Source organism: Onychostruthus taczanowskii, unplaced genomic scaffold, assembly GCF_017590055.1.
Source record: "Onychostruthus taczanowskii isolate IOZ18803 unplaced genomic scaffold, ASM1759005v1 scaffold13, whole genome shotgun sequence".
Taxonomy (NCBI): domain Eukaryota; kingdom Metazoa; phylum Chordata; class Aves; order Passeriformes; family Passeridae; genus Onychostruthus; species Onychostruthus taczanowskii.
Window position 1 is genome coordinate 12112869 of NW_024498462.1, and position 25837 is coordinate 12138705.

At 40.7% G+C, this 25837-nt stretch overlaps 1 protein-coding gene across 3 annotated transcripts in view; it reads left to right on the plus strand.

The window, feature by feature from the left end:
• DACH2 (dachshund family transcription factor 2) overlaps window positions 1-25432 on the plus strand; it is a 245347-nt gene extending 219915 nt beyond the window's left edge. For 2 of the 3 annotated variants that reach the window (XM_041396690.1, XM_041396691.1), the window contains exons 8-12: window positions 11585-11730; window positions 12317-12464; window positions 13817-13960; window positions 16976-17041; window positions 24564-25432. In XM_041396690.1, coding sequence (XP_041252624.1) covers window positions 11585-11730; window positions 12317-12464; window positions 13817-13960; window positions 16976-17041; window positions 24564-24601 — 542 coding nt within the window. In that variant the 3' untranslated portion in view covers window positions 24602-25432. The remainder of the gene's footprint in view (window positions 1-11584; window positions 11731-12316; window positions 12465-13816; window positions 13961-16975; window positions 17042-24563) is intronic. The other variant, XM_041396692.1, reaches the window with a different exon arrangement.
• Window positions 25433-25837: the final 405 nt, after the last annotated feature.

Here is a 25837-nt window from a genome sequence, read left to right on the forward strand (position 1 = left end):
GAGCCATATTATTTTGGACTGTGGATATAAATGTTGGGGCTTTTTGCACAGCATCCTGTAACAATTCTTGAGACAGTCATGCACAAGACATCATTTGTAATTATAGCAGTTTGCCATTTTCAGCTGCTCTCTGCTTATTTCTCATTTGATTGATAATTCATGTACTTCAAGCTAATGAAGATTGTTCATGCTGCCACCTGATAGACACTGCCAGCTTTTCCTACCTAAATTTCAGGACAACAGTGGTAGTTTTATTGGAAGGAAGAAGGAAATAAAACTTAGTTGCTTTCCAGTGCCTTTTTCACTTAGATTCGTGGGGTGCCACAGAGAAGTACAGTCAGTGGAGAATGGTTATTGGAATAAAGAAGAATTTAGATTTTGGATTTCATTTCAGACTAATCATTGCCCAAGCTTTCAAACAATCCTTCAAAAAATCTGTGATTCTCCAGGTGTAGTATCCTGTGGTGGGTCAGAGACACCTTCTTTGGATGCATCAATTATTTATCTTTCAGTATCACTGTTATGACTGTTTCTGTGTTCAGAAAGAATTTACTTGCACTAATAATTATTGGTTTAAGCAAATCACATAAAGAGACTTTTAATGGCTCTAGACTGCACATGCAACTGGGATACCTTTGTCAGATGCAGTGCAGGTTGATTCGAAGTCAGTATTTATACTGGAGAGTGTAAATCCAGACTCTGCATCATAAAAGCCAGCACAGATTTCACTGTTTGAGACTGAGCTGCAAAGGTTCCCCAGCACCTGGATTGACTCTGCAAAAATGTGGATTTTATTTCCCTGGAAGCTGTGTGGGAAAACACCTTCCCAGGTGAGGTTTGTGTTCATTGATATTTTGATCCACTGCTTGTTTTTCATTGGCCACAGCCTTGGAAATTTGCACAAACCACCCAGAAATAGCTTCATCCCCAGCCCCTTCCCCTGGGCCTGCAGTCACCCCTGTGAAAACCCCAGGGCTCGAGTGGCAGCATGTACAGCATCACTACCTTTCAGAATTGTACAAAACTAGCTGATTAAATCTGATTTTAAATACTGCTTTCAGCCCAGAACCCTGCCTTTTTAATAATCAATTAAAACATTGCTTCATTGTGTTTATTCAGTGTGTATAAAGCACTGCTTGACATGGATTAGACCTTACATAGCAGTACACAGCTGTAGCCCATCCAGCATTTTCCAAATGAGTTTGCACAAGGAATAAAAGATTGCCATCTGAGCAACACTGGAGGGAGACAAGAGCAGACAAAAGGCAGTTAAATGCTACAAAAAGAAAAAAGACCCTGTTGAGATAGAAATTTCTGAGCAAATGCCTCCATTTCACAGGGAGATACTGTAGCAGGCAATGTACATTGATTTTAGCACGTGAAGTACATTGCTTTGGGGATTCATTAAGCTTCATTTTGTGCACTATCATGAATGGGGATGTCAGCCACTCTCTCAAGTAATGCAGGGTTTCAAAGCGAGGAGGTAGAATAAGCCAAAGTGAAAATATAATGTGCCCTGCAAAGAGAGTGAGGCAGTTGGGAAAGGAAAATGCTTGGCTTGCTAAAAGCCGTACGTCACAGGAGCAGTAATCAAAACCTAAACATTTGTAAAGGGTTTTATGCTTATAGAGTTTATAATGTGGCTTAGAGCTGTATGTTCATGCTCCTGGCTGGCCTGCTGGGAGTCCCCCTGGAAGGAGAGATGCACTGATGGAGTGCAGAGCCTCATTCCTATCCTTTGGAAGAAAAACATGGACAATTGTTTGATACTTTTTAGTTACCTCCTTCTTTTAACTTGCTCAAGCTATTTTTGATTTTGGTGACAGCTGGTTTGTCACCTGTATTTGCAGTGGGAGGGTGCTTAAAAAGGTGATGTTCTCCTCCCCTCCACTTTTCCCTGGGAGCCAGCGGCAGAGCTCTGCTCTCTGTGGCCCCTCACCATCTCCTCAGGTGTCAGCTGCCAAATCCAGAAGCCACAGAAAGTGGCAGGTCCATAGAGCTGGATTTTTCAGCCACCAACCAAATCCAAGGCTGGATTGAAATCTGTGAATGCATTTGTTTTGCTTTGTGTCTTGTTTTAGTTGAGAAGCGTGTAACTCCAAGGGTTTGTCTAAAAATCTGTGTAGAAGATTTATTTAGTAATCATGACACCACTGGCTTTTTTTTTTTTTTACTTAGCCTACTATACAAATTATACTGCTTTGGAGGCAAAACATTAATGAAGTTCCTTAAAATTTTCCTAGTGATGGGATTGCAATACCAACCCACCAAAAGAATGGGATTGTACCTACATGTGGCTGTGAGGGGAAAAAAATCCTCATTGCTCAATTCTCCAGCTTTTGTGCCTTGCCTTCAGCAGGTGTAATTTTATTTTTAATGCAATTAACCCAAACATCAGGGCTCTGCTGCCACACTCTACCATGTGCACTCCGTAAGAGAGCACGGCTTTATGAATTTTGCTGTTCTACATTGGTGGCACAGGGTGCTTGGGCAAAGAGGAGTAGAGGGAAACTGCTGAGAGGTGCTGGGAGTTGTAATCCTGCACCATATTGGTAACCAGTTAGAGGGAAGCAGACCCTGGAATTGCTGAAATACTTCACACTTTTTTTACAAGTGATGTTTTGTCTCTGTTATGTGCTGGGGGTCACTGTGAAGGAGGTGATCACTGCAGAGGTGAGCACAACAGAACAGCATCCACCTCCCCAGCAACTCAGGCTCCTCTGGGGCAGGAACATGGCAGATTAATGTCAGATAGCTGCTGCCTTCTGCAGAAAGTTCTCCTCTTCCTTTCCCCTCCCCAGTATTTGACCCTTTAAAAGCTCTCAGGCCAAGTGACAGCTGCAGGCTTCCCAGTTATTAGGCTGCAGAGTAGTGGATGTGCAGCGTTTGGTTCTTAGCTTCCATTTATACCCTGATCACAGCTGCCATTTGGGTCAGGAAGAGCTTTTCCTGTTGATAGATTGGCTGTGTGCTAGGAAAACTTGTCTTTCCCCAGAGCACGGTGTAATTATTTGGTGGTGAGGAGTTGCCATGGCCAGGCAGCTCCGCACGGATTGCTGCTGGAATATCCGTGAGTCTGGTCACTCTGTCACTGCCGTGTCACATCCCCACACTGGGGCTCTGCTTCTGCCTCAGGGGCTCTTCCTTGCCCTCCTAGCTCAGCAAGGGAGGAGCACAGAGATCGGGGAAATTCTGGCTGTTTCTTAGCCCCAGAGGGGGTTGGTTGTGTCAGGGTTCAGCTCTGGGACCTGGAGTCCTGCAGGAGATACTGGCAGTGTCTGACTGGTGGCACTGGGAGTGGAGATGGGCTCAGAGCAGGGATCAGGATGTGCTCTGGGCTTTGTGGGATGGATCAGGAGCTGGGGCAAGGTTAAAGGTTTCTGGGGAAAAGTCAGAATTGAAACAGGTGAAGTAAAAAGGGATGGATTTCTCCTGCTTAATCAGGGTTTATAAAATCAATGTGTAACTGAACTGAATTCAAACACTGGGATATATAAGCAGAGTCCTTTATTGACATCTGAGGAATTCATAATTCATTCAGAAGCAAACCTTTCAGGTGCTCATCTCTCTGGGTATATTTTCCCGTTAATCATATTTCTCCTAACGATCAGTTTTGAAAGTTGTCTTATTTCTGTAGAGCAAAAAAATCCTGCCGGTGAGCATTCCCCAATTGCACTCATAATTATTTCTGATTAAAAGTGCCCTGGCCTGACAGCACCAGGGAAATTAATAGGAGAAGCTTTCTACAAGTTTTAGAATCTGAGTAAAGACATACTCTCTCCCTCTTAAAATTATTTAAGCAGGTGCTGTGGGAAGCCATTGCTTTTATAATGCTCTTCAGATGTTTACAGCAAAACATTTTTTCCCAGTGATTGAATTTTTCAAAGTACTAAAATACCACGGAGAAATATGTTTCCCACCAGTTTTATGGCTCCCTGGATGCATTCTATACAAACCTTGTATCTGCCTGGACACAAACACTCTATTGCAAAAAGATATCTTGCCATTTTAACAAGCTGCACTGCTTTGAAAGGATACACTGCATCACCAGTGGGAATGTCAGTACCTTAAGAGTAATACTGCTTTAAGGGTACTATTTTATTAAAGCAGACCTCAGTAATTTGTTCCTGACTGTTATACACCCTTATTTTATTAAAGGTATTTTACATCTGTGGAGGAGATTACTACCACTCCTATTTTCTCCACTGCTTGGCTTTAATGGATGGTGTGGAATATAATATTTATTAAGCCTAAGCAGGGGAGGACATAATAGCAGAATTGTCCTTTATAACCTATTTTACACAGCTGTAAAATAAACCTTAATAAAGCAAGAATAATTATCCAGGAATATCCAGGAAATTGAGTATTCCTCCTGTTTCAAATATTTGAAAGGCTTAACTGCTGGCTATACATGTACTTTAAGAAATTGAACTCAACAGTAATAATATTAGTTTGATACTATTTTAAAATATATTAAGAGGTTAAGTACCTTGTGTGTCACAAGTGCTATGTTAGCATAAATCAATACATAACTGTAATTTCTTCTCTGTGGTGTTGACTGTATATGATCCTCCAGGATTATCCTGTTTCCTACATAGCTTTGTTTTCCTGTTTTTTGGTATGATTTCTCTTCTTGGTGACAGTCGCTGGAATCTGTCCCAAAGGGAAAGATTTTGTATTAAGGACCTAATGCAGCTTTGCAAACTGATTCCTGATCAGATATTCCAGAAGAACTGCTAAAGCAATTTCTCTCTTCTCTCTGCCTTCTTGATTTCTTCCTCCTGTTGTCCTATTTATATATTTTTTTTCATTGTGGAAATGATTTGGACTACAGTTATTACATTAATTATCCAAACTGACATTTTTGCAGTGTGTGAAAGGACAGGGTGGTATGTAAAATAGATGCACTAAGAACACCTACAGTATGACAACAAGTAGCAGGGTAATTGCTGAAAATGAAGTCTTTTCTGCTATCCCTTCTCTTCAACATCTGTTGTTCCATATGGAGTCATAAATATTTGCAACAAAATAGTTGAAGAAATAATCTCAACATTAATAGGGAAAAGCTGAATCCGCGAAGAAAATTGAAGAATCTTTTTTTTTTCCTCTTCTTGGCAAATTCCTCCTACCCATCCTCATCTGACACTTTAAAATCTCAGTAGAGGAATAGTCAGACTACAGTGATGCTTAAAAATCACCATGAAAAAAACCCTTTGTGCATGTTAATAGGAGAGTTAGCTGAGAAAAATTCTATAACCTCCTGATAATGACCATGAAGAGGATTTTGTTTATTTTATTTCATTTCCCCCTTTCTTCCATGCCATAGTGATTTTACTACTAAACTTTTATTGAATAGTTCACATTATTTCACAGAAATAATCCTCATCGTGGTGAGGAGTGACAAGGTACTATTATTGCCTGAACAAAATAGTTTAGATTGCCATATGGAAAATGTGCATCAATAGTTTTTAAGCTTCTCTCTAGATTAAGAAGCATTTTAAAGCACAGAACAACTTTAAATATTTTGGAATCCAGATTACCAAAACATGCCTGAAGAGCAGCTTGTAGGAGAAAGCAAAGATATTAATAACACGGACAAACTACAAATTGTAAATAATTCTGAGTATAAAAAAATAGCATTTTGAAGGCTCTTTATATATGTATTAGGAGCTTTAGTGGGAGTACTTAGACTTCTCCTTAATGAACAGAATTTAACAAGGTGACATCAGTTGTATTTGTTTTTCTTAATCTGTACATACTGAACTTCTGTACATCTGAACATACTGAACACGAGACTGAGGTTATGTGCAGTGAAACTTTAGTTCTGATGTTGAGCCAGTGAATTGCTGCACTTTTCAGTTTCATTTTTTATTATTGTAAAACAGGTATCTCATCTAACTCAGGTCTTTGTTTTTAAGGCTTGAATTAATAAAATATTTTCAGGTGTTTTTACTGCCAGTGCCATGTGAACATCAGAGTATATTGTAAATATGTTAAAGTTATAAATAGATATAATTTTCTGGGTTATTAATGAGAGTACACTGATGAAAATGTCAAAGCTGTATAATTACGCACCTCTTGATAAAGAGTGCACAGATAAAGGCAATTTATAAACTGTAATTTCAGCCTTTTCTAGTGAAATTTTCATTTCTCTGCTTTTTGCCGCTTCCTTGTATTCAAACCTCAAGTGGCAGCTCTGTGATGTCCTTAGGGAGGACACACCCTCATCATTCCTGACATCAGGAATGGTGTCCAGGGGATCAGAGCATTGCTGTCCCCTGTGCTGGCACCGCTGGGGCACCTCCAGTGCTGGGGGCAGCTCGGGGACCCTCATGACCAGAGGGACATTGAGGGGCTGGAGTGACTCCAGGAAGGGAACGGAGCTGGGAAGGGGCTGGAGCACCAGGAGGGGCTGAGGGAGCTGTAAAGAGATCAGACTGGAGCAAAGGAGGCTCAGGGGGGACCTTGTGGCTCTGCACAGCTCCTGACAGGAGGGGACAGCTGGGGGGTCGGGCTGTGCTCCAGGGAACAGGGACAGGAGAGGGAATGGCCTCAGGCTGGGCCGGGGGAGAACCAGGTTGGATACTGGGAAAAATTCCTTCATGGGAAGCGTCCAGCCCTGGCACAGCTGCCCAGGGCAGTGCTGGAGTCCCCATCCCTGGCGGGATTCAAAAGCCATGTGGATGTGGCCCTTGGGGACATGGTCAGTGGTGGCCTTGGCAGTGCTGGGGAACAGCTGGACTCCATCATGACCTTACAGCTCTTTCTCATCCTCAACAATTCCATGGTTGTGTGGCCTGCATTTCCTGCTGATCCCACTGGAAAAGTTTTATTAAACTTACTCAGACAAAACCGAGTGATGTCAGAGTGCCCAGGTGAGAACCTGCTTGGACAGAAATGAGTGGAGCATAGTTGATGGTACTGTTCTCTGATTGTTGCTAGAAGCTTTTAAGGCAGCATGGAAATGTGTAGGAAATGTGTATTTAATTGTTAGATACTGTTCTCAAAGTGAAGTTTTTCCTGACAAAGCTCAGTAGTGAACAAGGCTTGTATCAGTCACTGGGAAATGAAATGAAATCTGATTTAAAGGTACTGCACTAGATTAATCAGCTGCTCCTCAATTGCATTCATTGACCCCATTCATTCAGGGGCTGTAATTAAGAAAAACAGCAGTGACTTTAAATTTGGCACCTGAATCACAAGGTTAAAGCACTAAATTTCTGCCTGGTGCCTGGTTTACAGGAGACATCTCTTTTCTCACTGATCATCAGGAGTCTCAGCTCCTGGCAGAGCAGCAGTGAGTGAGGGGGAAAAACATAGAGGGTTATGGAGGATTTTGGAAGTTATTAAGACATGGAAGACAGATAACCCTGTCCTTGTGGAATTAGAAATACAAAATACTTGAAATAAACAGTGCTGCAGATTACAGATTTTTTTTCATACTTGTTTTGCAGTAAAAGGAAAAAAAAAAAAAAAAACTAACCTGGCTTCTAGTTAAGCAATACAGAAGTAGCCAAGATTTAAAATTAAAATAAGAAGTCTCTTTGAGAAAAATTATTTTTCAGGCAAAAATCAGAACTTTACCCCTAATTGCGTTAAAATAGCCACAGTTTGACACCACCAATCTCTGTTGTGAAGTAGGTGTAGAGCTGGAGGTCAGGGCACCTCTTGCCACCATGAAGATATATCAGTTTGGATGATTCTGTCAGGTCTTTGGGCAAATAATGGTATTTCAAATACATATTTTACTTTCAGAGATGGGTCACACAGAAAGCCCAGCTGATGTGGCAAATCCTCTGTTTTATTTTATTAAAAGTCAGAGAGATCCAGTAGAGTATCCAGGCTGTTCTGTAACTATGGGCCATTAAATGTAATCCCCATCACTCAGGTATGAAACTCAAAGAATTATAATTTTAATAAACCACTTCAATCCTTGAGTTTCTAAATTTTATGCCACAGGCAGGGAAAAGGAGTGACCCAGCCACCATCTGTGTCCAAAACCATCTTCTTTTCCCTGCCTGAAGGGTTTCTGAGATCAAATGTCTTGGTTAGTAACTAACAGGTTAATAACTATAAGTCCTGTATCAATTGTTTCTCTCTCCTCCTCCATATGCCATGTATTTATTTAATGCTTGAGTTATATTCTGTGAGCTGTTGGAGGTGAATAATGCTCTTACAGCTCCAGGTAGATAAAGTTTTTAAGTGCATGGGAAGAAATAACTTGGTGGTCTAACCAGTGTAAATTGTACCTTTAATATTTCTCCCTTGTTCAGAGAGTGATGTAGCATTTCAAGTGGATCAGGGCTGTGACTGATGGGTTTAAAAACATGCCTTCTGAAAGAAAATAAACCAGCTGGCAAATAAAAGTGGCTGTTGGTTTGGGCCGTGCAGGGAGCAATTCACGTTCCCCACGTTCCCAGTGCTGTGTTCAGTCTGGAGGTTGATGCTTCATTTGCCAATCCCTGTTCCTGCAATTTAGGCAGAAGACAGAAGATGAAATACTTAAGCATATTGAATTAAGAGCAAAAAACTTCCTAGCAGATTTCTGTGTGCTTTCCCAGGATGATACTCCATTCACTGTTAGTGTTTACTGTGTATTTCTTTGCTCTGCAGTGTAATTCTTACTTTCATCTATTCATCTGGATGTCAGCTAGAAATTAAAATGAAAAGACTGCACTCTAAATGGATTCCTGAATGCTTTTATAAAGCATGGCAGGTTTAACAAACAGGCTCGATAAAAGTAGTTCCCACTTTGCTTCAATAATCAGAAAGGTTGTTTGTGTCCTTGGTCAGACTGTAGCTGTCTTGGCTTTATTTCTTGCTTATTCTGTTGTATTGTATATGTGAGTGCAGCTTTTAGCATTTATATTTTTAGTGGTGTTCAAAATCAAAATCCTTAAATCAACATTATTTTTTTTCCATTAAAGAGATGCATTTGATACAGTCCCCAAGAAATGCTTCCAGCACATGCCATTTTTAATTGCTTTACCAATTATGATTCCTCAAGTCTAGCTAATAAATTTCTGCCTAACTGTGCACTTATTCAGAGCATGGGCAAGATGTAGACACCGTTCAGATGTGAAGACCTATTACAAGATTGAAATAGATTTCTAATGCATTTATCATTCATCTTTGCAGAGTGTGATTTCAGTCAGAAAAAAAATGATGAATGGTTTGACAGTTTCCACCCATATACGCTAAAACATAATATGCTGCTTCTAGTTTCAGCTATTACAGACTTTAACATGCAATGTGACCTTGGTCTGCAAAGCATGTTTGGTTAGCACAAAAACTTAATCATAAGAAGTCATAAGTAGAATCCTTCTTCTTTACTGCCCTTTTTCTGGGACTTGGAAATTTATTGCTTCTGGGACAGGTAGGATATGAACAATGGGCCAAATAGAGTCCAGGGTTATCTCATCTGTGTGAAAACTGCTGCTGAAAATCGATGTGACCTCTGCTACACTGTCATCCCAATTCCCACCCTCTGTGTCCTATTTGTCTTTTCGTAGAAGCTTAGATCTGTGTGCTGTCTCTATGTGTCTCTCTTGGGCCAGATTATCAAAATGAATCATTGCCTGCATACCTCTTATATTTCTATTTATTTTCCTGGTGTTGACTAGGTCTGATGAAATATGATTCTTTTTGCATTTGATCCTCACTGCAGCAAGCAGCACCTAATTTAGCTGTGTCTATCTCTTTAAAGAAGAGTAATACTATTTTGAAACTTCAATCTGCTGTACAGTAGCATTACAAACCATAGACCATGCAACCTGTCTTCACAGTCAATAGTAATTTTCCTTTCGGCCAATTTAATGTTATTACTTTCATCTCCAAATAGCAGAGATTTCTAGAGGTGTTAGAGCAGCTCCAGTTTTGTTATGCATACTTCATATATTGCTTTCTTTTTCAAATGCCACTTCTGTTTAGTCTTTTGTGACTCCATGGCTTGCTGTTATTTCTGTGTGGCATCATGTGTGACAACTAATCAGGTTATTTTAAAAACTCTGCCACTGATATATTTGAATGTGAGAAACGGTATGTCTGAATCAGCACAAACTTCATGGTCTGAGTTTGTTACCCGAGTTGGGATTTTTTTAAATGGATCACTTAAATTCCATCTAAGATGCCATCTCTGAGGATGTGTGGAGGTTACTGGCTTTTGTTATTAGTCCTGAAAAATCATTAGGAGGATGTTCCATTTAATGAACTCACAGAGCAAAGACAAAATACTCCCAAACCAGAGATATCAAAGAATACTTGAATACTGCTAATGCTCCTGGTTTGTTGTCAGGTGGATGCAAAAAGTGCAGCTCAGTGGAGGCTCCTGGAGTGTGTTACACCAGAAAACAGTGCTGCAGTGGAGACACCCTGGGTTAATTAGTTGTCAGATTCTTTTAAAGTTGTTTATTCTTTAAAAACGGGAGTGGGAGATGGAGACCTTTTGAATATGGTGTGGTCTAATTGTAAATTCAGGCTTTAATATGACCAAGGCACTTGACAGATGAAACTCTGGGGGCTGGCTGTGCAGCTGCCCTGAGTGAGCACTGGCATCAGGAGCTCATGGCCAAGGCAGGGATCACAGGCTTCACTAAAAGGGAGGTGCTGGGCAGACACTTGTCATGATTTCTGCAAGTGCAGGATCATTATATATACGTATACATATATATATGGAGAGAGAGAGAGAGAGAGAGACTGGAATATTGCACAGAAGTATTTTTTTAGCATTTCATAGTGAAAGAATTGTACAAAGTTTGGCTTCAGACAGAGCTAGATTTTAATTGTGTGGTTTTCAGTAATTAAAATGACTGCATGGGAAGAAGTACTCACAGGGATCTGAGAAAAGGAGCTGCACTACTGTCCTAAAAGATCCTTCCATTATTCTGTTCAAAAATGGGAGTTCCTTGGTGATAGTACCAATTCCTCACCGAATTGAAGGGATTCTAGAAAAACCAATTTCTAACATTGTTTCTTTCTGGATACACATTTCTGCTGTCTGTGCACAGCTTGATCTATACCCACACCATGTATTTGCAAGAAGGAGTGAAGGGGGAAGCTGCCAGGCCCCGGTTTGCTCTCTGCAGGAGATGCTCCACTTCCAAGCAGTGCTGGCAGAGGGGATGGATGACTCAGTGGAGATTATTTACTGCTGAGCACAGGAAGGGGAAAGGTAAAGGAGTAAAGAGATGTGATACATTCCTTGATTAGAATTTTGCCAAGGTTATAGCAACAAAAAACGCACATCACAGAATGGCAAACATGATAGAATGAAGACAGGTCATTCAGGTTTAATGAACTGCGTAATACTGTTATAATTCTGTGGTATAATTCTGTAGAATTTGAGATATAATAGTCTGTACTCCATTACAGCTGTGTTATAGTCTCAGTGTATTGATTATTGTTCTGTTCTATTTTGCCAACTTGCCTTGGCAACAGTCCCAGCTGCCCAAAGACTGAAACAATGTTGATTTTACTAATGCACTTGTGTTTTGACTTCCAGATAAACAAAATGCTAGTTGCTAGAAATTACAGTCACCTATATTTCCAATGCTTTCTGATGTCGCTTTTAAACCTATCTTTACAGAAGAGGTCCAAATTGCCATTCCAATAATGAAACCAACCTTAGATAAAGTCCAACTGGCTGGACAGGCCTTGCCTCCTGGATTTCCGGCGCCATTTCTTTTTGCTGATGGTCTTTCATCAGTAGAAACACTATTAACCAACATTCAGGTAAATTCTTCTCTACAGGGCCAGATTATGTCATGATACATAATATGTGTTTCTTTTGCACTCTTAAAAAAGTTTCAGAAACTATTTTGTATTTGTAGTTTCTCATCTCTTTAATTTAATGTTGTGCTTAGGTTTCTTCTCTCCCTGGCGTTATCAGTCATGGAAGAGTTTCATACATTGTATATTTGACTTAATAATTCAATAATTCATATTGAAATTCACCATTCTCATTATACAATGTATATTTGACTTAATAATTGGCAATAATTCAATAATTCATATTGAAATTCACCATTCTCATTATCCCTGCAGTGCTTCTCTCTGCAGTTACTGGTAAGCAGAGAGACATGGCACTGTGTGTGTAACCAAATTAGCCAAAGCTGTACTGAATGATTCCATGCCACAAAATTCCTCATCTATAACTCCAGCATTAGCTCCTTCCAGTGCCCAGTTGTGTTTCAGGTCTGTAGGTTCCTGCTTCTAATCTTTCTGTTTTCCTAGAGGATGTAAAAGAAACAAATGGATGAATTTTGTCACTGTTTAAAGAAAATGGTATTTTCAGATCTTGCATTTGTGTGTGTTTTAGGGCCTGCTGAAAGTGGCTGTGGACAATGCAAGAGTCCAGGAAAAGCAGATACAGCAGGAAAAGAAAGAGTTAAAGATGGAGCTTTGTAGAGAGCGAGAACTACGAGAGAGCTTGGAAAGGCAACTCACAGCTGAGCTGCAAAGCAGAGGTGAGTGAGTGAAAAATGGAGTTTAGGTGTCTGTGAAATGTGTAAGCCTTTGGCATTTCCAGCTGGAGCTGCTGAGGGCTCAGAGTTAACTGCTGTTCATACTCTGGTGTAGTGCAGCAGTGGACCTGCACTGGCAGTGAAAGGTTCAGATCTCCTAGAACCAGAATGAAGCACAGGTTTCTGTAAGCAGGAGGAACAGTGGCTGAAGGATTATTATCTGTAGGGCAACCAGAGAGTTTTGGCAGGTTCTGAGGAGGGAAGCTGGGGCAGTTCCATGGCTTCCAGGTGTATTAGCATCACTCTGCCCAGGTATTCCCAGCCTGATTTCTTCATTTGGCAGCTTTAATTTCTTTTTGTTTCTGCTGTTACCTCTAAGCATCATCAGTCCTACTGTGAGAAAGGTATGGCTTTAATTTGGGTATTTAGGTGATTTTTGTCATTAGTTCCCTAGGCCACATTTCTGTAGCTTCAGTGCTGCTCAGTTTGTCTTGTAGAGAACTTCAGCACAACACAATAGACCTGTGAGAAATTGTCTGCCCAAGTGCAAGATCTGAAGCAAATAATCCTAGGTATTTTTTTTGCATCAGGAGATTGAGGTGCAGTAGCCTTCTGAGGCCTTCTGAGACAAAACCATGACTGGTTAGAAGCTTTTGATAATAATAGGCAATTAAATTGGTAAATCTGAATTTCTCGCTGTGCTGTTGCAAAGGAGGCAGTATTAGTATTCTTTTTAAAATTCAGATCTGCATCTGAAGGAAAGGAACAGCACTTCATGTGCCAAAAGCTACTTCTAGATTACATCCATGAAATCAGAAACATAAAATTAGATAAGACCAAAAGTGTACGTGCCAAGTCCTGCCGTCCTGTGCTTTTTGAATGGAAATTGGATATGTGGAACTTTCTGCAATGCCAGGTCTCCCTTAGAGGCACCAAAGAGCACCTCTCAGTTGAGTTGTGAAGGGTCAGTCAATCCTGCAGAAGCTGTTAAATTGCAGTGGGTGTCCAGAAATGTTGCATCACCCAGGTGTGACGGGACTATGTATTTCTGTAAAACAAAATTTAGCTCCTAGGACAGCACAGTGTGCCCCTCCTGAATCCCAGCTAACTCACCAAAATCTTCAAGTCATTCACAGACTTTGATGGCTCCTGACTTGTGAGGGAATTTCACCAATAATCAGCATCCTCAGGACTGTTTGTCTTTCAGGTCACCACCACATGCATATCTGTATTGTCACAGGGGTCTTGAGCTAGAACTGCACCTTTGAATATTGAACATAAACTAATTTCTTACTGTCTCCATCATCTGTTAATTGTGCCCTGACAACCATTCTTACACTGTATTTACATTTCAGCCACAATTCAAAAACGCTTGAAGAAAGAGAAGAAGGCAAAGAGAAAATTGCAGGAAGCTTTGGAATTTGAATCCAAGAGAAGAGAACAAGTGGAACAGGCTCTGAAACAGGCCACATCAGGTGACGGTCTCAGGATGTTAAATGGTAATGTCTTAGTTGGCCTTTCAGAGTCAGCTTAAAATGATGTTTGATTGAGTGAGGAAAAAAAAAAAGTCAGATGATGCACAGAGCAAATTTCAGAATAAACCCCCACAATTCTTTCCTGAAATAATGAAAAATCTATTTCAGGCTATGTGCTCTGGGTCGAGAATTAAAAAAATAAATAAGTCTGCAACTAGAGAAACAGACAGAGCAGTTTACACAGAGATGACAAGAAATGCTGAATATATTACAGAGAAATCTGTTACAGTGCCAGCTAAGACAATGTGAAATTTGGTTCCTATAAGGTTCTGTGAACTCTTCTCTCCCAGCAGATTCATTTTTAGAACTGCTGAGCTTCATTTCAAAAGCCGTTTGGCTGAAGTTTGCTCAGCCTCAGGACCTATTAAGTTTGTTAAATATGTATCAGCTTTCAGAGCTGACTGGGTTTTGAACACTTCCCAAATATTCTTGTGAAACAAAAGCAAATCAGTTCATCTCCTAAACAGTGATTAAGTTCTGGCTACCAGGAGGATTTGCCTTTTGTGCTTAAGATGATTCTGGCCAAACTTTAGAGCTTTGGTTTGAACATTTAAGACTGAACCTAGCTGAGATTTAATTTATTTCATGTTCTGCTGCTAAAGTTTAGTCTGTGCATCCCTACCTGGAGTCTGTGCAGAGGTTCAGGAATCAGAGTGATGTTCAGTCCCTGCTGCATTCAGGTGTCCTGTGGTGTGTTAATTTGTGCTGTCTGCTTTGGGCACTGCTAGAGACTGCAGAGTGCAAAAACTGCCTGACTGCTGAGCAAAAATAATGAATTTGGCTTGTCTGGAGTTCTCAGCTGTGAGAGCTGCCCACACTGTTGTCTAAAGCCAGGGCAAGGCTGTGTGTGTGCCCTGGCACAGCAGTGCCCTGCAGGAGATGGGAGCTGTGATTTATCTGGGGCACCCAAGGCACATAAACTCTGTGAGTACAAGAGCAGCATCTCTCAGAGGTTTCTCTCATCTGCTGTTCATAGCCCTGCACATCCTGGTAGCAGGACTGGCTGGTGTTCCCTGGAGCACTGGCACAGCCCAGGGGGGATCCAGGTGTGGATTCACAGCTGCAGCCACACTGGGGTGGGGCACAGTGACCAGGGACAGTGGGTGGCCAGAGGCAGCAAAAAACCTTCTCCACTCCTCCACTGGATCAGACAAATGCCCAGACTGGATCCCACAGACAGAACCAGCACCTTGAGAGGAATGTCAGAAAAAGCCTAAAATGCTGATGTGCTGCAAGGTCACTCCCCAGGGTGCTGCAGGGAAGCACCTGCTGCTCACACACCAGCCAGCAGCACCCAGCAGTTCTGGAAGCCACAAATCCAGAGGTACCAACCTTCAGCAGTGTGATTAACACACCTTTACATCTGCTGGTGTGGGCCTGGCTGCAGCAGTTTGATTTGCAGGCACACTCAGGTAGTCATATATATGTTAGTGCCTGCAAGAAGCTGATATTTACATGCTAATCTGATTGCACATGCAAATCAGGTAGCTCATTAGCATCTTAATCCACAATTTAATTGCAGGTACAATTTTATGACAACAAAATGTGAAGGGCTATTCTGAGTATTTTTAATTTAAGTCTGACAGTCTGTCTCATTTAACAGATGCTGTTATTAGTTACAGATGACTTTGTCATTTTTGGTATATACAACGTGTACTCTGAAGGGTTTGAGAAGAAAGAACCTTTTTAGATTGATAGGTCAGTGCCCTGCACTTGCCTGCTCAGGAATCTGAGTAAGGGAAACCCTGCAGAATAGCAGTCACTTGTAATTTTGTAAGAAAAAAAAATGTATATGTGAAAATTCTGCTTTTTTTATCACATATACATTTGTAGAGCTATATATGCACACATGACATGTGTTTAACTTACACATTTATTGCTGAGCTATTGCTCTCCTGTAAGGACTGTACTTCGCAGGGTTGCCCTGCTTTCACTCAGGGCTCAGTTACTGCAGGGTCACCAGCAAAGCATCACCTCTGTGACAGATCCTGGCACTCAGCTGAAGGGATCTGTGAAAGCATCAGTGCAGTTATTCCCTGTTTGAGAAAGTCCAGAACAGGCTTTTGCACAGAAAAACCCCAAACTGTATACACAGCTTCCTTTCAGGTGTGGGTTTTTCCTTCCTGTAATTTCTAAGGGCTGTGTGATAAGGGAAGCAGATGTTTCTCCAGGATTTGAGGTGCCATGGATTCAAATCACATCCCCTTCATGCTAATCCTTGTTGGCACAAGGTGGATGGTGGCATCTGTTCCTGTAACACCCTGGGGTGTTGGAGCCCCTGCCCCCACCCCAAGGACTGTGCAGACACAGGGATCACCAACATGAAATTAAACAGGTCCAGAGTGAGTGTCATGAGACTCCTTCTCAACTTGGAAAAAAAAAAAAAAAAGCACAGTCCTCTTTGGAAAGCTCTTCCCAGAGATCTGGAAATACTTCACATAATATGACAGCTGTAATTTGGGTTTGGGTGGTAACACATGCTCACACATCCCGAGCTGAGGCTGGAAATGCAATTTGCACAGTTCTTATCTGTAACATGCACTCGCACAAACTGATACACACACCCCAAAACTGTTGCCTGAAACTGGCTATATTCTTCAACTCTAATTTGGAGGTACTTGGCTATATACAAGAGTTGATGTAGTTTAATATTATCACAGTTTAATTTCTACTTTTATTTTTCATGTGTCAGATGCCCTCATTCTCCAAGAGGATTTTGCAGACATATTAATACCACGTGTTGGTTATTATCTGACCGTCAGACAAATGTGAAGCACGTTAAAAATAATTCACTGTGAGACCAGTAATGTTTGCACATTTTGGAAACAATTTACTACTGAAAATTCTATGAGGACCAAATGTTTTATGCAAGACCATGTTAACTTGGAGAGCACCCTTGTTTGCTATAAATATTTTTCTAAAGATGCCTGAGAGAGGGTCAAAGGGGAATGAATTAATCTTCAGTCTCCCATCTTTCAGATGCTGGAATCCCAGATATGGAAATAGAACACAACGGAACCCAACATGACAGTGCAGCCATGCAAGGTGCAGTATGTACCACAGCTCCTCACTTGTGTGCTTGTCATTTAAAATTATTTTAAATCATTTTTATATCTGTTTTCATGATTTAAGATAAATGTAAATTACAGAACTTCAGTTTGTTTTCCTGTTTGATACAGAAAACCTTTGTAAGAGCAAAGATCAGGAATTAACCTTACAAGATCAGAAATTAACCTTAAGTAGAGGTGCTATTTAGCTGAGGTGATTTAGAGGTGCTGTTTGTTTTAAAACTTATATTTATCTACCAAGACATATGCCCTTAGTTCAAAAGGGTTTTACATACGATTTGTCATTTGAAATATTTTACCTCTGGTCTTTACCTACCTATCAAGATCGCAGATGTTTTCAAAAAATGCATGAACTGTAAATGAAAAAGACGTTCACATTATGGGCAGCTATCTGGTGCTACTTTTCCTTCACTGTGTGGCTGTGTGTAAGTGCAGCAGCTCCAGGTATGGTCTGAGTGCTTCCCAAAGAGCAGGAAATGAGTTCTGGCTGCAGGTCTGGGACGTGAGGAGTTCTAAAATCCTCCTGTGGGGGAGCTGGGACACAGGGATATTCCCAAGGGATAGTCCTATTCCTCTTGGAAGCCTCTTTGAGCCACACAGAAAATCCACAGTCACTTGTGATAACATCTGCTCTGAGCAATTTGAACATTGAAATTCTCTGATGAAAGTCCAACTTGTAGAGTTTTTGTCCCATCAGTCCTGTGCCATGTTCATTCCAGACAATTCAGTTCTGTGCTGGCAGCCTGGAGAAAGCTGCCTCTTCCACAGAACTGCTGCTTCTTAGAGCAATCCCAGCCTTGCCCCTGCTTCATGGAATGGTAATGTGCAGAAATCCCCTGTGCTGAGGTAACTGCAGGCAGTTTGTGCAGACAGGAGAGAGGCTGCACTGCACTTAGAGACACAAACCTCAACTGAGCATTTCTCTTCAGCTGGGGAAAGTTTGACTTGCATACCTCTGGTATGCATCTGTCGTCCATCTGTCATCCTTACAGAAAAGCTTTCAAATATTTTTACTGCTGTCTCTTCTTGTGATTTTAGATTCATATGCTCTGTATTACAGAGAAGGAGAATCACAGCTTTATTGTAATGCAGATATATACATCTGACATATGTGTGTGTATATATATGTGCACATATAATGAGAGCTGTGCTCTAAATATTGCAATTGGAAAATTGCTGCTGCCAGAAATAGTCAAAATATTGGATGAGCACTTGGGACGCATGTATTTAAATTCAATGAGCAAAATGTTCCTTGCATTTCTGATCTGTTCATGGTACCTGCTGCGAGGAGTGCTCAGTGCTCTTCCAAACAGTGCTGAGAGTCAAAGGTCCATCTGGGCACACTCTGGTAAAGAAGAGAAAGGTAATTTCAGTTTTCAGTTGAAGAAAAACCTTGACACTTGGCTCACTTTACATCAAAAATGATCACAAATACTGTGAGGAAAGTGATGCACAGCCACTTGCAATGACAATTTACTTGCCTGAAGGATTCAAGAGAAGTTTCTTATGTTACCTGTAGTTTATTAATACACAAAAGCCTTGTGATTTTTATTTCATGTCGAGTTTTTTTCAGTTTTCATTTTAATTTGATTCCGACTACATCATCCCTTCAGTTGTGAGAGGATTTGGCTCAGGAAGTTTTTATTAAGCATGGCCAAAGGGACAGCTGGATATTCCCTGTGTTCAGTATCCCTGGGCTCAGTGGGAGCAGGACATGGCCTGAGCAGCAGGAGCTGCAGCCCTGTCCCTGTCCCTCCCATTCCTTTCCCTTTTCAGCCCTGCTGGCTCTGACCCCCCTGGCATGGTAATCCTGCTGGTGTGGAGACATGAGCTGAGCCACTTGGTCACTAAACAGTCTCAGCTGATAAAAAGCTTTCTGGAGAGCTCTCTGTGGAGCTTGTTTAGATTTCAAAGTGTTCCTGTCCTGTAGCACCATCTCTTTCATTTTTATTTATGCTGATACTGTAATAACTTTTTATTCCCTTTCCCTTTGATAACCATTCGTGTCTCTGACAGCTCCTATTGCTGCTGCAGCTCTGACAGTTCGAGCACACTCCCTCACTGCCCCTGTCATTTGCGGCCTTTGTTTTTTGGGCCCTGGGAGGAGGAAGGGGCAAAACACATGTCCCTAATACAAAGCTGTTTCCAGGCTTCCAAAATCTCTGTCAGTTGCTCAGAAAAAAAGCTTTAGCATCAATACAGAGCTTTCTTTTTCTGTTGTCAATAGCTCTGCTGGACAGAAATCTATCATTCACACAGTGCTTTTCCTTTGAAATTCAATTAGTTCCACTGCCAGTATCTCCTTAAGAGGGTTTAAAGGAAAATTACAGAACTACTGCACAGCCACCTTTCACAGTGATTAAGTCATATCATATTTTATGCTCATTTCTTAAAATGATTTTATTAACACAAGCTGTTCATGTACTGCGTTTCTGATCTGCATTATAAATCTTTTCCATTTAGTTGACTCATTTTCCCTCTGCTTTGTATATTAATTGAACAGAAATTTCATGCAGATGAGACTTAAAACTTTTTTGAACTTTACAGTCTAATGCCTCCATCCTCCATATCCCAGATGTAGTTCAGAGCTGGAGCTGGGAGGATTCTAGCTGGCAGAGGAGATCAGAGCAGGTGATGAGCACTCAGACACCCTCCTGCTCCTCCTTCCACCACTCACTCCTGGGCCAGCACCACAGTGCATCAACCATTTTATCAGCAAATCTCCCTTCCACATAAAATAAACATACTGGGTGTCATTAAGTGCACCTTCAGATCAATGATTTTTGCAAATGACATTCAAGTACCATTCGAGTAGTGCATTTTTGCTGATAAAAGCAAATTAAATTAGCACAACTACAAGTGTGCTGATAAAAACTAAAACCGAACAGCAGCACCATTAGCTAACAAAGTAATATTTTCTCTTTACTGCTTTCTGCCATTTAGTTATTATCCTATTGGAAATCTAATTATAATCCTTTTACTCCCTAGTCAAACTTCACAGTTTTTGCAAGCTTAGCACTGACAAGTGATTTCATTACATTTGATTGCCCGCGCCCAGATTGACTTAACTTCACTCCGAGACCTAAAAGCCCTCTCAGTTTCTCAGATTCCCTGTTTGCACATTACAGCAACAGCTCCTTTAATTAATTAGCATGAACAGCAGTAACATGAACTGCTGAACAGAAAATAACATCATTTTATGATCGCAGGGAGACTTCTCCTTTTGCATGTTTATACCTTAGTTAACTTTTGTATTACAATATTTCATTGTTAGGGGATAGTGGAACAATCAGCAAAGCAATGTTAGCTTAAAATCTTAAAAAGTAGATGTTACAGTAATACTTGATAACAACAATTTACAAAAAAATAAAATTTCAGGAAGGAGGCAGCAGCATGGGCAGGCAGGCTTTCCTGAGGTGAAGATGTACTTCACTGTGCCTGCAGCAGGAGGGTGACCCAGGGCTGCTGCTGCTTTTGTTTGTGACATAACCTGGCAGAGATTCGGCACAAAAACTCTGGGGTTACCGTGAATAACATTTTATTTTTATCTAACACGTGAATAACATTTTATTTATTTGTCAAAGATGAGGGACTGGTGTAGTTTGGAACGCATTTTGGGGTTTATCATGGACTGGACTTCAGTTCATTGGTGTTTTGATCAAACCAGAGAGTTCTCGAATCCAAGCTGCTTTATCTGAGTCTTAGTCCTGTTGTTCTTCCTCCTGCCCAAGCTGTGTTCTCTCCTAGAGCGTGTCCTGCTCTGGAGGCTGTGAATTATTAAACCCCTGGTAGCTGCCTCGTGCTGTGTCACTGCAGAGTTCCCAGAAAAGCTCTCTCAAAGCTCCTGTGCAGTTCCCAGACTGTCACTCCATGGCCACACGGCCACGTGCAGCTCAGAGCTACCCCACAGGGACTCACCAGGAATTGGCTTTACAGGGACTCACTGGAAATCCTGGGCTTAGTTCAAGTTTTTTTAACTCTCTTAACATGGATGAGGATATACTTGACAGGGTCAAGTCAGCTGCCTTACACACAAAATAAGAGGGGAAGAAACTCCTACCCAGCAGCTCTGTGGGTGAGCAGCCCTGCAGGGTCAGGCAACACAATCCTGAGGGAAGGAAAGGTTTTGGTACCAATCCCAAGGGATGCCCTGGGCTCAGCCAGCTCGAGATACCAGAGAGGGCGCCTCTGATATCATATCTGCACCTCTGCAGGGTGGAGAGAGGCCACAGGAAAGTGGGACAGGTGCAAACAAACCAACCCTTATTGGTACTGCTGCTCACAGAACCAGCATTTATTGACCACGTTCTTTCTGGGTCAGGAGGGAGCTGAGCCCTGCTCTCTCACTGCTCAGTTTGAAGAATATTTGCAGATAAAAGAGAAGTTTTGCTGGACAAACAATAATCAGGCAAAGAAGTAATTATTACTTGTCATTCAGCTGAATGATCAGCCCAGATCCATCTTCTTTTCATGGCAGTGAAGGGATCCTTTGCTGAGTCTTGGTCGTTGCTCTGGTCCTTACCCCCAGGCAGGCCTGGATTCATTCCCCTTCCAGGCAGGCAGCACTCCTGTCTGCCAAGGGCTGTAGGGAAAGAGGCATTTTTTGAGGGATGTGATCCTTTGGAGAAGCAAACTGGTTTTGTCTGATTTTTTTCTTTGTACAAAGTAAGGCACTGGTTCAAACTAATTAGCCCCAGCTTTGCAAGTTAATTTATTGTTACAGCATTGCATTTCCCATGTGTTGCTTCCTCCAAAGCTGAGCTTGGCTCTGATCTAACTGAGGTGCTGTTTATCCAGCCTGAGAAGGGTGGAGAGCTCATCTCCTGTGCAGTTGGACACTTGTTTTGTTTTAAAGTAGTTTAGGGAAATAAAGCTAAATTCCTAATTTAAACCAGAGATCTTACAAAGTATTCAGAGATGTGGAATAAAATAAAAAAAAATTAAACATGAATAAATATGGAGATGATGATTATTGCCTTTGGATTTGTCCTTTATGCATCCATTAAAACTTTAGAAGAAAAAGATAAAGGATGATATTGTGGCTGAAAAGAGTGCAAGAGCTGCACCTACCCTGGGCTAACAACTCAGGGAAGAGAATGCTGTCCTGAGGGAAAATTCCAGCTATTAACACAGACTCTGGCACACCAAGAAACGCAGAGATCTTTACTTGTCTTATACATTGTGAAGGGAGAAAAAAACCTCCTTTCTAAATGTCTTGCTTATTAAGCCAGTCATGCATTGCTCTGTAGGCTGTAAAGCAGTGTAACATGCACAGGGGGCTCATAAGCATATTTAGTGTTAGGGAATATCATTTATACAGTTTTTATATTGTCAGTATTACCCCTAGAGAATGAGATTAGGCTTTAAACTACTGTAAATCTACACTTTTGCTCACCTTTGTATAATTTCGTTTTTTAATAGAATGAAGCCCACATAAATGAATATTTGATTAAGGGATAAACCTGATAAAAGAATACATTTATTGCACACAGATTTATTCAAATCTTTGCTATATAATACAGTAAAGTGCTATAAAATGGTCTGTAGCTTGCAGTCAGCTGCACTGAGGAGATGGTGAATATTCTCCAGAAAAGATTAATTTGACAACATCACATTGTCTTTCCTGTGTAAGTGGGGGCACAGCTGCTCCCGACACGTTAATTCCTCAGAGGTGATTGCTGTGTGACGTGGTTAATGCCATGAAATTCAGTTTATTGCACAGCAACAAAAAAAAAAAAGTATTTTAATTTCTGGAGAATAATTGAGGGTGTTATAAAAAAGGAAATATTTAACTGTGCACTTTCTGTTCACTGATCAGTGATGTCTCCTGGGTGGCTGCACTGGGCTTGAGCTGTGGCATTTACTTTTCTCTCTTACGGGTGTTCCAGATACCTCCACTGAACTTTCACTGAGAAACAAAGAGGACTGGAAGGAAATATGGAAACCTGTTCCAAAGTTTAGTCAGCCCACAGTACCTTCAATGTCCTCATCTTACCTTAATTTAAAAAATAATACTTAAAATTTAATAAGAACATAAAGAACAGCCTCCACTAGGAAGAAGCCATGTGCAGCTATCTAATGATCATGAGAAAAAGGGAAAAAAAACCCCAAACCACAAACAAACCCCACAGTGCTCAATCCTTGCATTTCTGCTGAACCCCCCAGGCTTTAGTAATTCCCCACCAGGTTTAAAACAAGAATTTTCATCAGCCAATGGCCTGAAACTAATTTTAGTTCTTTCTTTGGAGGCTCCCAAACATCCCTCTGGAATTGTTATGTCCCTGGCTCTTGTGATCTTTATTTGTGCTTACATCCAAAATACGTATTAAATCATCTCAGTTTGGAGAGTCTGAGCCTCCTTAAAACCACAAAACATTCAATTACTAATTAGCTGTTTCCTGTTCCTAATGAAGTGAACATGTCGGATTTGGATTAAAATTCAGCTACTGCTCTCCTCTGTTTATGGTTCCAGATGTTTTTGTTTTATCTAGGAGGTTACTTTGACAGCTACTGCTAAATGATAAATCACTCATATTATAGCTGAAATGCATTTTGAAATTGAAATGTGGCAAACTTGGAGATTGCTCCAAGGATCAGTGTCAGTTTGCAGGTCAATACTTGTTCGTTCCTTAGGAGTGCTCGGTATTGGCGTATGTAAAACAGTAATGGGAGAGATGTCAACATTATACAAAATGCTGCTCCATATTATCATTTTGCTATCATCTTCCAGATCAGTTCTTGCAGATTTAGCTGGGTGGATTCATGATTCATTGTATAATGAGCAGGAATATGGATTCTTGTTAGCTTCAGTTTCTGTGGGCATTTCAATATTTATTTTTTCTCTGGGCTTAAAGTTGCTTAATGTGAAAAATCACAGTTGATAGGTACTATAACTAGGAATATTTTTATGAAGTGATTTTCTGCTTCATTCTCTAAATAAAGAAATAGAATTTTAAGAGAAATGTGGTGGTTTCTGAATGAAAGAACAGTTTTCCAAGAACAGATCCTGATTTACATTTTCTGAAAGCAGTGCAGTTTTAACACCCTGTTCCCTGGCAGGTTTTGTGCAGTGACAAGGGTGTGTGGTGAAGCTGGTGCCTTGTCCCTGGGTCTGTCCCAGGGAGGCAGCAATCCAGCATGGGCTGCCTTTGGGAGAAAAGGACTGTTTGATTTAAAAAAAAAAGCCTTATGGGAATAACATCCAAATCAGAGTGTTTGCAGCCTGTCCTGAGCCATTGCTGGCAAACACCAGGGCAGGTGGTGGTGGGTCTTTGTCCTTTCTTGGGGGCTTGGCCAGGTGTTGTCACCCAGTGCCTCCTTTTCCTACACAAAACGTGCCCACGTGATGGACAGTTTAGTTTATATCACTTCTAGATCTGCTCATTTGGCTTGAGGAAAAAAAAAAGATCCACAACCAAGTGAAGAACCCACTTAAATGTCAGTTAATTATCAAATGTTCAACTGTGCAATTGACTTCTTTTTTTTTTGTTTCCCTCCAGAAAACAGAACATACATCAAGCCGACCATTATGTACTGAAGGAACCACCTATTGCTGAAAAATGTATAATGACCACTATTTGAAGACTATCTAGTTCCTGAGAAATGTCCCTTCCAACCTTTGATGCCTTCAGTACTGTGTGAGGAACAGGATTTGTAGCATGAAACTTGAAGGACAATTTCAAGCAATTTACTGTTGCTGCATTGAAAACTGCCGTATTAAGAAATACTGAGACTTTTTACAAGCTTACCATACCAAACCAAGCCTGTCACAACAGATCATTTTTAGGTCCCTGGAGATAGAAAGGAGTTTTAGTATTTTTAAGCACATACATCAATTATTTCCCCTCCCCACCCTGCCCCAAAAAATAACTTTTTTTTTTTCCTTAGGAGGTGGCTATTACAGAATAGCAATGGCACAATGAATTTAAGCCACAATGGTCCTCACTGGCTGTACATCATACAAGTCCAGTTTATCACTGAAACTGTTCAACATGGAGCTGTTTCGATTGTGTTTATAAATTAAGCTTTGTTTACTGAAGCAGATACTCGATATATATTACGTTTTAAAAAGAAATGTGTGTACATTTTTTAAAAGAACGATGTAAAAATTGTCCTTTCATTAGATGACCAATTCAAAAGTGTGAGCTAAACCCTAATAGCTGATGTAATATGAGGATTATAATTGATGCTTTTTTTTTAATGCTCAGTTCAGCTTGGCTTTTGGTCTTTTAAGATGGAAAAATGAATATGCAGTAGAGTGTTAGATAATGGAAACTTTTAAGTATGGTTTCTCTGTTGTACCATATTAAGTTAAAGTACACATTCTTTGTTAAAAATGTTCTTGCTAAAAATACAGTATTAAAAAGTTTTTTGTTTGACTTTGGAAATCTTTTAAGATTTTTTTTGGACTGTGAATTCCCATAGTAACTGTACTAATGCAAACCAGTATTTTGCACTATTAAAAATACTTGAAGAAATGACTTAATAAAGAGGGTGGGTTGGTATTAAACATTTTCCTAATTATTGTATGCTCCAGATTCTGAACTTTGAAAACTGAAAACAGCTGAAAGCTTCCCTTCTCAAAACATGGCACTGAAGGCTGGTTCGAGTCAGGTGGAATTAAGTGATCACCTGTTCCCTCTTTATTTTAATTCCTGGGTCAAAGGCACAGTGCTTATTTCCTTGCAAACTCCTGTTTGTGTACACATGTTTGCACACACATGCCCTGAATATAAATCACTGTCACTTAAGAACAAAAAAGACCTTTAAATAG